Below are 17594 nucleotides of genomic sequence, written 5' to 3' on the forward strand. Positions count from 1 at the left end.
GATTCAGATTTTCAACTATGGTGCAGGTAGGCTCTTTTTTCTCATCACTACTTGAAAGTGTATCTTGAAAAAAAACATTATTTTGCATGTTTGTGTTAAATGAGGATCTCTGAACCTAAAATCTCTTTTGAGGTACAGCTGCCTTTCTGCATTTCTGCAACTTACTATTTCAGGAAACACTGCAGCTCCTAACAAACCATAAAAAGGAACAACAAACATGCTACAAATGGAAGAAGAGATTATGGACTTCAAGCAGATTTACTCTTCAGACTCCAAATGTGCAACTAGAATTAGTAACAGATAATAAAGGGACTTGGGAAAAGATACTACAAAGGGAGGCAGGAGCCCTTTAACTGAGCTACCCACACTCTCTGTAAAGCATGGAGATTCACAGCAGGTTATAAGACAGGAGCACAGCACACATCTCAAGGTGTACTTGGATTAGGAAATATACAGGTCTGTTTGGATTTTTCATTAGTGGATCAAGGGGGATGATTTGTGTGGAGTGCCTTGTTTGTTCATGGTTTTACTCATTCTGACTGGGAACTGTGTTACTAGGGAAGATTCTTCAAGGGAGAGAAGACTATGAATCATTGAACAGTATGTATATGTATTCTCATTAAGAGACAATTGGTGATTTGACAGTTTTGTTGCAGCCATATGATCCAGGAGAGAACCGGGAGGGCTTAGGGGTGACAGGACTCTGCAGTCCTAGTGACAGAACCATTGTCAGGCACAATTGTGCAGTAAAGTGCGATACAGGTTTTCCTCCTGGTTTCCAAAGTTGGGATGGTTTTCATTTCCTCAGCTCTGAAGGGCCACATACAACTCTGAAAACCTTGCAGAGAGTAAGGTAAGTGCAAGCCACTATCTTCATTTACACAGGGAAAAGGAACTGTGGGAAACCAGAATTTTAAAAAGTATGCTACATTTTTGCAAAATGATTGCACTTCATTTATACCCAGCTGATCAATACACCACATGAGAGTAATCATCTGACAGCACAAAGGCAAAGCTGTGTAAAAGGCTAAGAAGGCTGAGGGTCATGACTCTCTCCCTCCCTTTGCCTCTCCATTCTTGTCTCCACCTCCTCCACTCTGTGATTGCCTCCTGGGTTGGTAGTGCTGGGTCAGCCCAGTCCTATGGACTGTTAGCTAGTTGCCTGGGGATTTCTATCGGAATAGGGAAAGGACTCTTCAATTCCCCCTCCCCTTCCTCTCCTCTTAAAGGCAGTCTGTTCTGCAGAGGGAAAGCTCTCATCTGTAGCTGCATTCGTTCTCATGAGTGTCATAGATCAGCTATAGGGAACCTGCTTTTTAAACTGTTTTAATGAAATGGGATCTGAAAGGGACTTGCCAATCTGGTAATTGGTCATGTAAGGAAGAAAGCCCAGGAACCTTGGGGTGAAGAAAGTGTGGGGCTGTAACTATGTGGAAGATGTGCTATGGAATTATATATCATTCATTCCTTGTTGTGTTCAAGTTTTTGCAGGGGAGAACAGAGAAAATGTGCTGAATGCAATTGCCCAGCAGAAACAGCTCCAAGCTGGTGAAGATGGAGAATGGCACAGTGGATGAACAGAACCAAACTGGGCTGCTGCCAAGCCAAGAAATTATCACTACTGAATACCAAGTGGTTACCATCCTCTTGGTCCTCTTCATCTGTGGACTTGGCATAGTGGGCAATGTCATGGTGGTGTTGGTAGTCCTCAGGACTAAACACATGAGGACTCCTACTAACTGCTACCTGGTGAGTCTCGCTGTGGCTGATCTCATGGTGCTGATGGCTGCAGGACTACCCAACATTACAGAGAGCCTCTATGGATCTTGGGTCTATGGTTATGCAGGATGCCTCTGCATTACTTACCTCCAGTACCTAGGCATCAATGCTTCTTCTTGCTCCATCACTGCTTTCACCATTGAGAGATACATAGCCATCTGCCACCCAATCAAAGCCCAATTCTTATGTACTTTTTCAAGAGCCAAAAAGATCATTATTTTTGTCTGGGCTTTCACCTCCATATACTGTATGCTCTGGTTTTTCCTTCTAGATCTCAACACTGTAGTCTACAAAGATACCATTGTTGTGTCCTGTGGCTACAAGGTGTCCAGAAGCTACTACTCCCCTATATATATGATGGATTTTGGTATATTTTATGTTGTGCCAATGATACTGGCCACTGTCCTCTATGGTCTGATTGCGAGAATATTATTCCTGAATCCCATCCCTTCAGATCCAAAAGAAAATTCTAAGAGATGGAGAAACAACTCAACTCACCAAAGCAAGAATGTGAACTCCAAGATGACAAACAGGTGTTTCAATAGCACTATTGCTTCTAGAAGACAGGTAGGAAACTCAAAGAAATAGCTTTTTGAAACCTAAATAACATTGCTTTAGGGATCCTCTAGATGTGTAAAATGTACTATTTTTTTTGTGAAGCTAGATGATATGAATATGATAAATACTTACAAAACATAGAGAAGCACTCTCCAACATATATATCATTTCTTTAGATTTTATGTAGAAAAATGATAAAAGTAGAGATGATTAGAATAAGGAAATATTCTTAGAGCATTTTATGTAGTTTAAAGACATGCAGAAAAATCTTAAAATCTACCCATTCACAGCAGTCAGTTAGAGCATTTGACTAAGTATATTGAACCTAAGGATGATCTATTAACTCCTGCCTACTCTAGACATATACAGGATATATGTGTTGAGAGATAACTGAGTGTCTTATTTTGATGTTCCAAGAAGCCAGCTATATATATATACTGTCAACATGAGGATTTAAATGTGAAGAAAAAAATGCCTTTCCCCTCAAAATGCACTCTGCTAATAATGCAGGCAAATATACCAGGTAATTCCTGAGTTATTTCTGTGATCTACAAATAGAGAATAAAAATGGAAATTCATGAGACCTGAGTTTTGATGTCTTTCCTAGACTGTAGAAAAATTACTACCTTGTGTATCTCGGTTTCCCCAGCTATGAAATATAGATAAGTAGCTTGTAGTTGTAGAAGCCTGGAAATGGAAAGTGTTAAGTGAACTCTTAAGTATTAGTATCACTTTTATTCCATCTGTTGGGTAATTCATTGTCACCAACAATATTAAATGATGATGCTTCAAAGTGGATAACAGATTTTATCAGATTAATTATAACTGGATATGTATGCCAACATAGTTTAGAGGTACATATCTGTACCAACGGGTTTCACAATAATAACTAACATTATACCTGACACTGAGAGCAGTTCACACTTTTTTAAGGTCCAGTCCTGAGAGGGCAACATCAGCCAACTGACCATGCCCAGGTTCATAAAGTACTAAAATTTTAATTTAAGTGTGAGCACCTATTTCCACCCTCCCCTCCCCTCCTCTCCCCCCCCACTTGCCGACTACCCTCCTGCTCTGCCCTTAGAATCTTCTGCATCAGGCTCTCGATCTTCTGGTAAGATCAAAAGGAAGCCTAATTTCTGTAAATATAATGTTTGAAGTTGTCATCAATTTTGAAATGCTCAGAACAGTGGGGGGAGGATGGGGTGTGCAGAGGGATAGGTCTAGGGTATGAGCAAAACCTATAAAGGATGAGTAAGATGTTAGTACTTCCTAGTGTAAATTGTTACAGTTTAATGAGACTGGTTGTTTTTCCCGCTGTGCGCACAGCATTCACCTTACCACCTAATCGATTAGCAGGACATTCAACATGAGCAGATCAAGAGATCTCCTGTTTAGAAATAAAGAAACTGTTTGCATGTTTGTTATTTGTATTTGGTTTTATGTCTCCCTTTATACTTCCCTCTTTGAGTTCGAAGTGTTTGCTTTGGTTTTGTATCATTCATGAGATTTTTTTTCCTCTTAGTTAATTTTCAAGTTTCAAGCCTTTAATGAGACAGCTGTGTGTGCTTGGTGATGAGTACTTTATATTGGTTAGCATCCTTTGAAAAACTGGAACGATCTTTTTATTTAGGGTTTTACTTAATGTTTCAGACCAGAGCTATTGTGTGTTATAAAACTAAAATGCAATGTACAATATGTATGTTGTGTTTTATAAAAATTGAAAAGATTCTTCACAGAGCCACTAAATTGGATAGATTATCATTGCTGTATTTTTAGTAAAACTAGTGTTTGCATACATGGGGAGGGGACATGAAGGTATGCCATTATTACTGACATTTTTAATATGATCTATACTATGGCAGTATCTAAAATGTGCTTAGTGCTACAAAATCAAATGGAAAAATGTAGTGCCCCAAAGGAGTTTGCCTACTAAGGGTGCACACAAATGTTATATTTCAGTCAGTGGAATCACAGCATTCACAGCACAAGCATTCACAGCACTTCAACAGTTTAAAAAATGGCCCCTGTGGTAGAGATTTCCATCACACTGGATGTGGCTGAAGTGCTAATAACTGGGGTATAAATGTTTGAAGCAGTGCTTGCACACAACCCCAACTGACTGGGGATGCAGCAATGCACTCTGGCATCCCAGTGTGCCCTGCTCCCACCTCTTTCCCCTCCCCTCCAGGGAGTTGCTTTGTGACCGACTGTGGGCTAATGCTGCAACTGGAGTGAAAGAGAGCCCCTGCCCTGACAGCTCAGGGGCTGGGAAGCCCAGCCCCTCTCTGCAGCCCAAACTGTCAACCCCTAGCCTTTGATGACAGGAGAAAGCCACCCACCAGCACCAGACCCTAGCCTGCCCTTATCCGCATTCTCTCTGAACTTCCCTAACCATCCCGACATTCAGAATCATGGAATCGTAGAAGTCAGGTCAGAAGGGACCTTGTAGATCCTCAAGTCCGACCTCCCACCTGGGCAGGAGAAAAACTGGGCTCAAATGAGTCCAGCCAGGCATCAAGCCTCTTCTTAAAGATCCCCAGGGTAGGAGCCAGCACCACTTCCCTTGGAAGTTGGTTCCAGCTCCTAGCCACCCTGACTGTGAAGTAGTTCTTATGGATGTCTAATCTAAACCTACTCTCCAACAACTTGTGGCTGTTATTCCTTGCTATGCCAGGGGGCGCTAGGGGAAACAAGGTCTCTCCCAAACCCTTCCGGTCCCCCCTAGTGAGTTTATAGACAGTCACCAGGTCCCCCCTTAGCCTTCTCTTGTGAAGGCTGAACAGCTTCAGGACCCACAGTCTCTCATTGTAGGGTCTGCCCTGTTGTCCCCGGATCATGCGGGTGGCCCTCCTCTGGACCCTCTCAATGTTGTCCACATCCCTCCTGAAGCAGGGCACACAGAACTGGATGCAGTACTCCAGCTGTGTGCTGACCAGTGTCGCGTTGAGGGGGAGGATCACCTCCTTGGCCCTACTTGAGATGCACCTGTGGATGCACAACAAGGTCCGGTTAGCCCTGCCAACCGTGATCTTGCATTGTTGGCCCATGTTCATCTTTGAGTCAATAACAATTCCAAGATCCCTTTCTGCCTCTGTGCTCTCAAGAAGGGAGTTTCCCATCTTATAAGCGTGCTGCTGGTTACTACTGCCCAAGTGCAGCACCCTGCATTCATCAGTATTGAAACGCATCCTGTTTTTGTTAGCCCACCCCTGTAACCTATTCAGGTCTTGCTGCAGTCTTTCCCTCCCTACTAGCCTGCTCACCTCACCCTAAATTTTGGTATCATCAGCAAATTTAAACAGGTTGCTTTTCACCCTGTCGTCCAAATCGCTGATAAAGAAATTGAACAGCACGAGCCCTGGGGGACTCCGCTGCCCACTTCCCCCCACGTCGAATATGACCCATCCACCACCATCTTCTGGGTACGGCCCTTCAGCCAATCTGCAATCCATCTGACTGTGTAGACATCAATGCCACAGTCACCTAGTTTTTTAATGAGGATGGGGTGGGAGATGGTGTCAAAGGCCTTGCTGAAGTCCAGAAAGACTATGTCCACTGCTACACCTGCCTCCAATGCTTTTGTGACCTGATCATAAAAGGCAAGCAGGTTGGTCTGACATGACCTGTCCCTGATGAAATGGTGCTAGTTGCCCTTGAGCATCATCCCTGAAGCCAGCCCATAGCAGATGTGCTCCTTGATGATCTCAAAGAGTTTCCCTAGGACTGAGGTAAGACTAACGGATCTATAGTCACCCAGGTCCTCCCTCCTCCCTTTTTTAAAGATGAGGACCATGTTGACTATCTTCCAATCACCTGGCACCTGGCCTGAGCACCACAAGCACTTGTAAAGCCATGCCAAGGGCCCTGCAATAACCCCTGCTAGCTCCCTCAACACCCTGGGGTAGAGAGCATCTGGACCCACTGATCTGAACACGTCCAGCCCCTCCAGAAGCTCTCTAACCCAGTCCTCCGCAACCTGAGGTCTGGAGGCATTCCCCTCCAGTCCGTCTTGCATCACAGTGGGGAAGTCCTGGTCCATGCACAAGAAAACGGAGGTGAAAAATTGGTTAAAGAGGTCTGCTTTCTCCTCTGGTGCAACCACCAGATTGCCCAGAGAATCTTGCAGGGGCCCCACATTTCCTGGTGCTTTTTTCATCCTCCCTTTATATTTGAAAAAGGACTTTTTATTATCTTTGATCTTGGACGCTAGTCCTAGCTCTATGTCTGCCTTAGCTTTCCTGACTGCCCCCCTACAGGCCCGAGCAGAGGAGGTATACTCCTCTTTGGAGATAGCACTCCCCTTCCACCAGTTGTACACCACCTTTTTAGCAGTCAGGCATTCCTGGACACCCTTGTTGAGCCAGGGGGGCTTTCGGGCACTCTTGCCCCCCTTGGTTGTTATTGGGATGGCCCACCTCAGACCCTGGCCCATCCCAATCCTGCTGAGCCTAAGTCTCTTAGCCCTTGCCTCTCCACCTAGACCCTGGCCTGCCTCTGGCTTTGCAGTCCTCAGAAACCCCCCACCCCTACACACATGGACACAGCCCTCTCCTGCCCATTTCCTTCCCCTTTCATAGACCCTACCTGAACATGTTGGGGGGGAGGGCAGGGTCTCAGGTCCTGGTGGAGTGGGATTGCTGGCCACATCTATATGAGATGCTGACTGCACAGTAGCCTGTGAATACTGTGCAGTAGCATCATATGGCAGAAAGTGTGCTGCAATGCTACTGCACAGTAGTTTCCAGCTTCCGTGCAGTCAGCATCATGAAAAAGCCATTTGACTACACTACTGCGTGGTAACTCTGGTTACTGCGCAGTCATTTAGTACCTGTTTAAATGACTGTGCAGTAATGACTGTGCAGTCATCATGTAGATGCAGCTACTGAGAGATTTTCTTTTCATTCCCAGTAGTTCTTTCCCATTCTTTTCATTAGTGTTACGCTAGAGTAACAGGGTAGAATTTGATCCCATGTGTGCAAAAAGCAGGAAGAGCAACTAAAACCATGGGAAAAAAGTAAGCAGACTCCAGCACCTTGATCATGAGTGTGTGAGTGAGCCCAAGATAGAAAAGTGCTGACAGAAAAAGCAGCTGACCAGTTAGCAAGATATCCTCAGTCCTGTGCACTTAAATTTGTGTTATCCTACTAGTGGCCTTGGGTGTTTCCTCATGCCTCAAGCCACTGAAGTGGCCAAAACAAGGATGGAGAGTACCTGAACTTACATCTAGAACAGCTATATACTCAGGACTAGAAAGAAAACAGTACAGTGTACAAGGCTTTTGTCGACTGAGAGAGGCAGGAGGCTTTTAAGTGGTCAACCCTTGGGCCTTAGAAGGCTTGAAATGAGTCAAGGGATTTGCATCTCGAGTCTGACAGAGAAGCAGGTAGGGAGATTCAAGTTTAAGGACAGAGGTGGCTATTATAGGGGAACTATGATGGAAAGATGGGACTGAGTTTGCTTAACTTACTTTCTTTACTGTAGCATCCTTAGAGCAAAGCGTGCTTATCCACTGAAGTAAAGACTAAATTCAAACTGCCTAGGAAAACAAAAGGGGCATAGGTCTCTTTTGCCTTTGGGGAACTATAAAAAACTTGAAATATTAAAAGTAGTAAAACTTACAGAAGTACAGCATGGAAATTCAAAGTCTATTCTATCATATTTTTCCTGGAAAACTCAATAGATAGCTGCAAAACCTTAAGTATTATTTATATTAGCAGAGACTCGGAGTAGCATATTTGAGGTAGAAAGTGATTTCTTTCTCCATTGAGTTGTTATTTTAATTAACCTTTATTTATGTCAAGCACCTGACAGGCAAAATGCACAAGTATATTTATCAATGATACAGCTCTGATCCATGCATCTTCAATTAGGGGAAGTCTGTCATATACTGGAGTTCTCCAATGCATACTTTTGCACAACTAGGGAAGATGAGAGAAAACAAACAAACAGCTTTCTAAAACCTTTTTATTTTTCAAGTGATTTTTTTTTCAAAATACAAGTTAGAGGAGAAGGAAAGGCACAGGCCTGGATTTTTTCCTTCCTTCGTTCTTCTATTTATAGTACATTTTCATGTGGCTATTAGTCAAATACCACCTCTGTTGGGCAATCATTTTTTTCTGATTATGGGCAGTTGGTAAAATTAGGACAATTTACCAGAACTATTAAATAACTATATATTATAGTAGAAGATGATAAGTTTTTATTTTAGTTATAACCTTGTAAAGCTAGAATAACCCTGGTTTGGTTTGATACAAACTTTGGTTTGATACAAAATTCATGGACAGCAGAATTCGGCTTAGCATATTTTAAAATCAATTAAAATGAAAACTTCAATACAGTGTCACACATGGAGCTCCATTTTGAATGGTATCCAGTTCATCCTAAAGCTCCTGTCTTCTGCATAGGCCTCTCCATGGGTTTCCCCCTCTTCCCCCCCCTCCCAATCCCTTAGTTCAGAATTTGTATTGACTATTCCAAGAAAAACAGAAATCAGCTCAATCTCCCAGCTGGCTGTATAACATCACCTGGCATAAAATGCAACAGAAAATTAAGATCAGAACTCTATTTAAGGTAATGGGAGTAGCATAAGTAGGGGTGGGTAAGTGGCACACAAGCCTGGCACTGCCTTAGAGCGGGCACCAGAATGCCAGCTTCCTGGGAATCTGTACTGTGGCAGCAGCAGCTCTGGTGGACAGCCTCTACCATGGCACCAATATCTCGCTCTCTGGCAAGGTTGTGCTCATGACACAACATTTGCTAGTTAAGACAATGGATGTCCTCTTAAAAGAGCTTTGAATCAGGCCTTTGCCAGTCACTAAGGTTATGAGATAATACCTAATATAGGATGGAGAATTGAGTTTTGAGCCCTTTTTCCTTTTTGGGGCAGAATTACAGTCTGGGATCACTTTGGCATTATGTTGTACACGCTACTCCTAATCCAGCATAGAGCATTAACCCATGACTTGAGTTTAAGCAGGTTTCCTAACTTCAAGGACATGCCTGACCACAGTGATTTCTAGTAGATTTCTAAGGTCTAATGATGACAGTATGCTCTTTCAATAATCATGGCAAGAGAAAATGGTGTAGTTAATCTGCTGAAATAAAGAGTTTGATATACTGTTGAGAAATACCATGGGAAAATATTTGGGTTCCTAGAGAAGGGTTCTAATACTAACGGAAACTTTGATTTTATTGACAATGTCACCATACTATTCTCCAGGTGAAATGTAGAAGAAACTGCACAAATCACCAAGAGTGAAGACATGTCCCTTTGGTTGTTATTGAATGAAAAAAGATTATCTAGACATTTTGCTGGGTGTGGGCCATTTGAGCATGCACAGTTTGTCCAGTTCATTGCACGTAAACCCGTCCACAGCACTTGAAGCTGTTAAGTTGATTAGGGGTAAGATCAATAAGATTAGAAGACAGTATCTTGTCAAGAGTGTCTTTTGAAGCCAGACAGTTCAAAGTCTCATTTGTTTCATGAAGAACAAAAGGGGAGGGTGTCAATGCAAATTCAGTGTTTGAGGTCACTGATCATTTGGGATATTTTCAAGACAATGAACTAAAATAATGATTTCGATTGGTTTTTTTTCTTGGTGTACATCACTACTTAGCAATTTAGGACTTCAAATAGATTACTAACAAACATAAAAAAGTCTTAGTGCTTTTGGAGTATTTAGAGGGCTATATTTGTTCCTGTATGATCCATACAAGAACTATCCATATCTGATAGCAGGAAGAACAAAGATGGATATTAGACAGCATTTTTATAGATATGGGTGAGATCCTAGCTCAATTTCCATGGGAATTTGATTTAACCAAAAGTGATACTCACTTCTCCAAAACATGCTGTCTAATGTAGTATCACAACTTGCGGATGTACAACTAGCTTTTTAACACTCCAGGGAAAAATATGAAAATAGTCATTCTTACAAAAAAACAAGACACAAGAGCATTAAACAGATATTCCTTTTCTACCTTGCCATTCAGGAGTGAAAACTCATGTATTCTCTCTCAACTGATGGTGAAGCTGATCTCACTAAGTGCGTGTTCAATGAAAGAATTGCAAGGACACAATATTGTGGAACAGCAGCAGTGGTCATGTGAAAAAAAATAGTCCCATAATTAAATGTTTTCAGGACTAGAACTGTGGTACTTTTGTGCATTTTGTATTATTGCCAAATCTAATGCCTCAATCTTGTGGCAATTTCTGTGTAAACCTTTCAGCAGAAATTCTTACTCAGTTGATGACTCCTAGTTAGATGTTTCCTTTTCAATTTTATATTAGAAAATGAAAAGACTCTAGTGCATACAGGATATGCCTGAACAATTTTGAACATTAGTCATTCAGAAGCTAACTCTTTCACCAGAGCTGAGCATTGCAATCTTATTCTTCTGAATTATCTTACTTATGCATATACATCAATAATATACTCAACTGCACTCTTGAAGACTACATTCTTTCAATAATTTTCTGCCCTTATTGTCTATCCTGAACTTTTCTAAGGTGCTTTAGAAATCTATTTTAATAACACTTCTACAGAGGAATTGTACTTTTTCAGTCTCTGAGAGATCCCACTTATCAGGCTTGCATGTGTCCCCAAAGAGCAAAAAGTGAGAGATTGAACCTGAAGAGCTATTGATGTATTTTCCCATTTAAGTATCTTTAATATGTGCGGAGTACAGTATAACAGACGATTTAATTACACAAATTTCAGTTGTCTGACAGCAAACAGATTGGTGCTCAGAGCTAGTGAATCTGCCTCTTTTCTCTCATGCATTTTATTGATATTAGCCATTTTATGCAAACTTATTCCACAAGCAAAAGATTTGTTCTTTAAAAGCCTGTGAACAGGCTAGAAGGATGCTTTACAGTGATGTTTAATAACTCTGAAACTTCTGCATAATAAAACTAGTTTGGGTCTCAAAAATATCCTGTTTGCTATAAGCCCTATAGGGAAATTTCCTACAAAGTTTGAAGAAAACTGGTTAATAACTTGAATTAAATGTCACTCAAATCTGAGGAACTGGCTTATGTTCCAACCTCCCTTCGTATCCCCCAAACTCAATAAAAAAAGCTTGCAGCTTGTTGCTTTCAAACTTCCCATTGAAAGCAACATGAAGAGAAATTAAACAAAATTGTTAATTACTGTTCTAGGTCATTATAATGCTTATGCAATAGTGTATATACATATACGTATAAACACACACACACACTAACACTCAGTATGTTTACTCATTTTTCTGTGTGCATTGTGTGAATTTTCTTCAGTTTGGAAAACATTAAAGCTGCCCATACTTTGGCTTTGAATATCCTGCCTATCACTGACTATTGCTAACAATACACAATTCACCCAGCTGCTTCCTTTTAATCGAGCAATGTTACATACTCATATTTTACTCACTCTCTTTACATTAGCTTGTATCATAGCTCCCAGTGCCTGTCTTCCAAAGCCAAGTGAAACAAATGAGCCTTGAAGTATGCCAGCAGATCTGGGCTATTTAAAGACAGGGTACTTAAGGCCAGATTCAGAATGTCTCAGTGGGCACAGCTACATGTTCATTAATGCACTGTAGTTACTGCTCATTAAGTTTAGCACTTGATTAGCCAAGTACTAAATCAATGCACAGTAACTTGAGCTACTGCGCAGTAGTGCTAGTGCATGGGATTTTGGTGATGCTTACAGTGCAGTAGCGTAATACTACTACATGGTAACATATTAGCATGGTTTTTGCCCAGCACAGTACTGCACAGTGTTATTAGCCTACTGCGCGGTTAACGTCTCATGTAGACATGCCCAATAGCTGCTTAATTGGAAAAAGGTTGGAGTTATTTCAGTTCTTCAAACTCTGTAATGTACAACTATACTGGGGAGTCTGATTCTGTAGCCTAGAAGTTACGGCATTTCTGTACAGAGTGGTTCCTGAGCCCCGCTCCTAATGTTGTTTATATCTTTTACTTTCCATCATCATTGTTTGCAAAATAGAAATAATGCAGCCACAGGGACTCTAACTTTTAGGTCAGAAAGAAACCATCTCTTCCTTTTTTCTACAACTCTGCATTTTAAATTTCACAAGTCACATCATGTGATGATGTAAGATGTTGCCTACAAAAACGTATGCCTTTTTGAACCAGTTAGCCTCTAAGGGCGCATCCAGGTGAGTGTAGATGTGATGCTGCAGACCCATCTGTGGTGCTGCACACACCATACAGGCAGGCATTCCCCGTACTGCTAATTTGCAGTGAGGGGGTGGGGTTCAGCCTCTCTATCCCACCTGGAGCATTTTCCCCAGCACTAACCCCACATGTGGGCGGGGGAGGGTTAGAGTGGGGAGGGAGGTGTACCAGAAGAAAATGCAGTGGCACAAATTTGTGCTGCTGGTTTTTTCCTCATCCCCGTATACCCCTGGGGATGCTACCTAAAGTACCACCTTGCCCTTCTCCCTGACACTCATTAGTTGAAAAATAGAATAAGCCTGGATATAGGGACCTGAATGCAGACCTTCCCCCTCCCAGTGAAATGCCTTCATCATAAGTCTACAGACACAGGCTCTCCTTTTCTTGTTCTTATTTTGGATCCACTATTCTTACATTGTTGTTTAATTATGGCTCAGCTTCCAACAACAGGGTGAAGAATGCTTGCCCCCTTTCCATCATGTTATTCTCTGGTCTGGTGGTAAAGGCATTCTCAGGAGAAGTGAGAGTTCTGAGTTCACAGCCGTTCAGGGTGAGATTGGTCTAGAATCATGACCTACCACATCCTGGCCAAGTACTTAAACCATTAGGCTGTTGAGGAAAAAATGAGCATCAGTGACCTGCCTGTCTTCAGAAACTTCTCAAAAGTGGCTCTAGGAGGTTGTGAAACAAGTGAATGAAGATTATGGATAGACCAGGGGCAGGCAAAATATGGCCTGTGGGCCAGATCTGACCCACCAGGCCCCTAAACTTTCTATCCAGCCTGCAGGGCCCCTAAAAATTTTATAACATTAATATTTATCTGCCCTTGTTGCCTGTCAAAGATAATAGGAGACAGGGGCAGTAGGACCCAGGGGAAGCCACCAGCAGGACCAAGCCACTGTAGAAGTAGGAGTGTGCCTGGCAGAGGCTTCTGGCCTATGACCCTGGGGCTGTTCCAGTCTGCCTGTACTGGAGAGGGAAATTCAGATAAGAAAGTGGGGAGGGAGGCAGTGGAGGACTGCGGGTGATTGCTCTGGTCTTTGGGGCCAGGCCGGGCTGGGCCAGCTTCTGCATCCTAGCGCTGCAGCCAGGAGCCATGTAGTGCCAGAGTGACTGGCAGGGGAGAGGAGACTGGGGCTGGGAGGGGATCAGTTGCAGCCATGGGGAGAGAAGTGGGGAAATGACTGCAGCAGGTGGGGGGAGGAGCAATGAGCAGGCATACAGAGAGCAGCAACAACTGGGTGGGAGCATGAGGCCTGTGCCGGTGTGCTGAGGCCAGCACCTATGGGGGCCCAGAGAGGGGTGGCAGGAGCATAGGGTTTAGGCTGGCTTCCTCTTCTCCCTGCTGGCACAGCCCAGCCTGGCTCCATAGAGCCCCTGCCAGCCAGTGCCCTGCGCTCCTGCTGCCCTGCTCTAGGTCCTGCCAGTGCTGGTTCCAGTGCATCGGCATGGGCCCCATGCTCCTGCCCAGCTGTTGCTGTGCTCCAGGCACACACTCACATCCTGGGCATGCAGCAGGGCTGGAACAGTTCTGCAGCAGGACTGCCTTTCTAGGCAGTCCAGGCTGCTTTGCTGCTGCTGCTAGCCCAGCTCTGCAGTATAGGTGGGGACCAGCATGTGCAGCCCTAACCCCATGTGCTGGCTCCAGGGTCCCCATCTGGGCTCAGCAGCAGCAGCATTGGACAAACTGCTGCTAAATGTGGGGGGAAAAGCAGTCCCTCCCCCTCCCCCCTGCTGGTGCTTTCTGGTTCAACCACCTGGAGCTCACGCAGGGCTTCTCTGTGTCTCCGCCACCTCTGGGTTGCCCCGTGAAGCAGTGGTGACAGTGCAGAGCAGCCACAGAGCAACCCAGAGATGGTGGTGATGGAGATGCACCACAGACTGGTGAGGACTCCAGGCGGCTACACCAAAAACTGCCCAGCAGTGGCAAGGGGGGGCGCACCTGGCCCCAGCTGAGTAATAGTGCCTGGCGCCACTGCTGCCACTGCTACTGCTCAGCTCAGAGCCGGCATGGGGTGTGCGGGGTCGGAGCTGCATGTGCTGTTCCCAGCTGCTACTATGGGGCTGGGAGCAGCAGCAGCAGCTGGAAGGAGCCACCCCAAGTCCCTTGCATGCCCTGGGGTGGCCAAACATGCCATGGCTGGGCAGTGTGGAGTGGGCACAGGACACACTGGGGCTGTGTGCTCCTGGCAGCAGCCTGGAGGTACCACAGGGTATGTGGGCTATGGGCTGTTGCAAGGGGGGTGTGTACTGACCAGCTCAGGGGGGCTCCCATGTACATCCCACATACCCTCAAACCCTCCCCCACAAGCCCCAGAGCCACACCCTCCTGCACACACAATCACACACCCCACAAATACTGTACAAACACACACACTTAGGTGCACCTCTCAGGTGCTCACTGCTTCACATACATACCCAACTACACACATGGACTCACACACACACATCCAGCCGCCCTCCCCCTCCACACACCCCACAGCCCCCAACAAACCTCATACCCAACCATCCACACATCCCCACAAACCCCTTATACCTACCCACCCACACACCCACAGTTTCTCACAAACCCCACACCCGTCCACCCGTACCCCCTGACACCCCATTATACCCCACACAATATACAAAAGTAAGGCTTCATTTTGAACTATTATGCAATCACTTCTGTATATATAGCACAAATCAGAACATATTATTTTTTAAATTAAATTAAAATATATGATTATGGACGTTTGATTTTTAGTGTTTAATTTGAGGGCAGTTTTCCAATTCTAAGTTGGCAACCCCTCTTCCCAAAAGGAGTACCTCCAGGGGCAAGGGAAAGGACTTCTGGTGGGAAATGTCAGAGGTTAGGGGCAGGACTTCTGGTCCCAAAATGGCAACTAGGGGGTGGGGCACTTGTCAAGGGGCAGGGCTACACTTGAGGCCCTTGACAGCTCACCAAATCCTAGGCATCTGGATCCTTTGAATCACCCTCTGGGGCAGATGATCAGAAGTTAGGTGGGGTGAAACCCATCATTTGAATCTGACCATTACAGCACATATCCTGCCAGCCAGCATTTCTCTCTTATATCACCTATGATTTAGAATGAGCATGCTTCTGACCACAGAATCAGGATCATACACAAGTAGGCCTGGAAGGGACCTTGGGGGGTCATCTCCTCCAGTCTTCTGCTTAAGACAGGATCATCTCTGGCAAACCATCCCAGACAAGTATCTCTTGACAATTTCCAGGGATGTAGAGTTATAATATAGTAACCTACCATATATAGAGACATCATCTCTATTATATTATCACTATGTACAGTTTGCCCTCTGATTGCTGGGCGCAGTTCAGAGCATACATATGATTGTCTAGCATAGTAGTGCTAAGAGTTTCTGTCTGGAGACTCAAAGGACCAGAATTCTTTGAAAATATTTGCCATTTTTTATTACTGTTTGTCTGTTTATTTTTAATAACAGATTCACTGCAGATTTGCATCCCAGGGTGAGCTGAATTGAATTTGGCTCCATATTCTTATCTCAAAAACCACTAAGATTAAATCTGTTTATTTATTTACGCATTTCTTTCTTCATAATAATGCTGTATTTTAATAATGGATAGTATGTTATTCACAGAGTAAATGATCAAACTGCATAAGGAAAAAATGAGTATACCTCATAATGATCCATTCCAGCTGACCAGTGTTTCAGTACAATCGATACAAATACTGTATAGTGTAAGTCCAATAAGTGCTGCAGGACAAGGCAAACTAAAAAGAAGAAAGCTGTTATTCTTTTGCTTGTTGGTATTTAATTTGATTTTTTTTTCTTCTCTCTAGAGGAGGGAGTATTGGAAGGAAGAGACCCTTAAAAATCTTAAATTCTGGAAGACTTTTTTCTCTTTCTCCATTTTGAATGGTTTGGTTCCCCTCAGGAAATAGACATAAGGAAAAGCCTTACAGACTAGACTACTGAAAATAGAAAGAAGAGGATGAAATGAAGTCAGATTTCAGGAAGAGAAAGGAGTCCTGGAATTTGCTAGAGAAAATTTTCTTTTCTTTGCTTTCTCCTCTAATACTCTCACTTCTCCAGTCAATAACATGTTATGTTTTGCACAGAGAAATGTCAGTTTTTAACAAAATGTTATAACAAAATGGTCACGAAAAAATACAGCCTTAGCCAGCATTGTTTTATTGGTGATGAAACCTGTTCAAATGTAGCTGTATTATTATTTTTATACCAATATTCTAGATTCATATCCTAGACCCAATCCTTCTACTCTGTGCATCCAACATTCTCAAGACTTCAATAAGCATTGAAAGCATTAGTTTGACGGTGTGGAAAACAAAAGAAGAGAAATACCAGAAGCCCTTAAAACCTTGTCATACTTGTTTAGTGCAGTTAGAAAGACTAAACCTTTTATCTGCTGACACAATAAAAATAAGATTCAGAGGAGAAAACAATTATAGTAGTTAGCAAAGCGGGAATACTGTGAATATTTAATTCTTCCTCTCATAAGAGTACTTGCTTAATACAAAGAGGTTTTTGAGGCCATGCATAGAGCAGGAAGAATAAGAATATCAGTGCAGAGTTAAGATACTCAGATTCTGTTTAGTAGGAGCCTTTTGAAATGTTTTCCAGAATATTTTCAGAACCTAAATCACTGGATCTTAAGAGTGGTGAAGTACAGCTAGAAATATATTCAAACTAAACCACTTCATCCTCATTGAAAGTACACTGCTAATTTGGCCTAAAATGGATTTGCCCAAAGCCATTCAGTCATGTTTTCAGTTTTCTCAGCTAAGAATAATTTGTATTCTGAATCTACAATATGAACTGCACATCCCCAAGAAAAGAGCAATCAAGCTGTGCTATCCTTCATATGAATAATTACTGAGGGATTTAAATATGCCAGCAGTGTGGAGAGGCAGTTAGGAAGGCCAACCACACCTTGGCATGCATCCACAGATGCATCTCCAGCAGGTGCAAGGAGGTGATCCTCCCCCTCTATGCGGCACTGATCAGGCCGCAGCTGGAGTACTGCGTCCAGTTCTGGGCGCCGCACTTCAAGAGGGATGTGGACAGCATGGAG

At 43.4% G+C, this 17594-nt stretch overlaps 1 protein-coding gene across 2 annotated transcripts in view; it reads left to right on the top strand.

The window, feature by feature from the left end:
- The first annotated feature begins 1228 nt into the window (after positions 1-1228).
- TRHR (thyrotropin releasing hormone receptor) overlaps positions 1229-17594 on the top strand; it is a 25219-nt gene continuing 8853 nt past the window's right edge. For both annotated transcript variants that reach the window (XM_019551928.1, XM_019551920.1), the window contains exon 1: positions 1229-2346. In XM_019551928.1, coding sequence (XP_019407473.1) covers positions 1516-2346 — 831 coding nt within the window. In that variant the 5' untranslated portion in view covers positions 1229-1515. The remainder of the gene's footprint in view (positions 2347-17594) is intronic.

Source organism: Crocodylus porosus, unplaced genomic scaffold, assembly GCF_001723895.1.
Source record: "Crocodylus porosus isolate Cpor-Errol unplaced genomic scaffold, CroPor_comp1, whole genome shotgun sequence".
Lineage (NCBI taxonomy): Eukaryota > Metazoa > Chordata > Crocodylia > Crocodylidae > Crocodylus > Crocodylus porosus.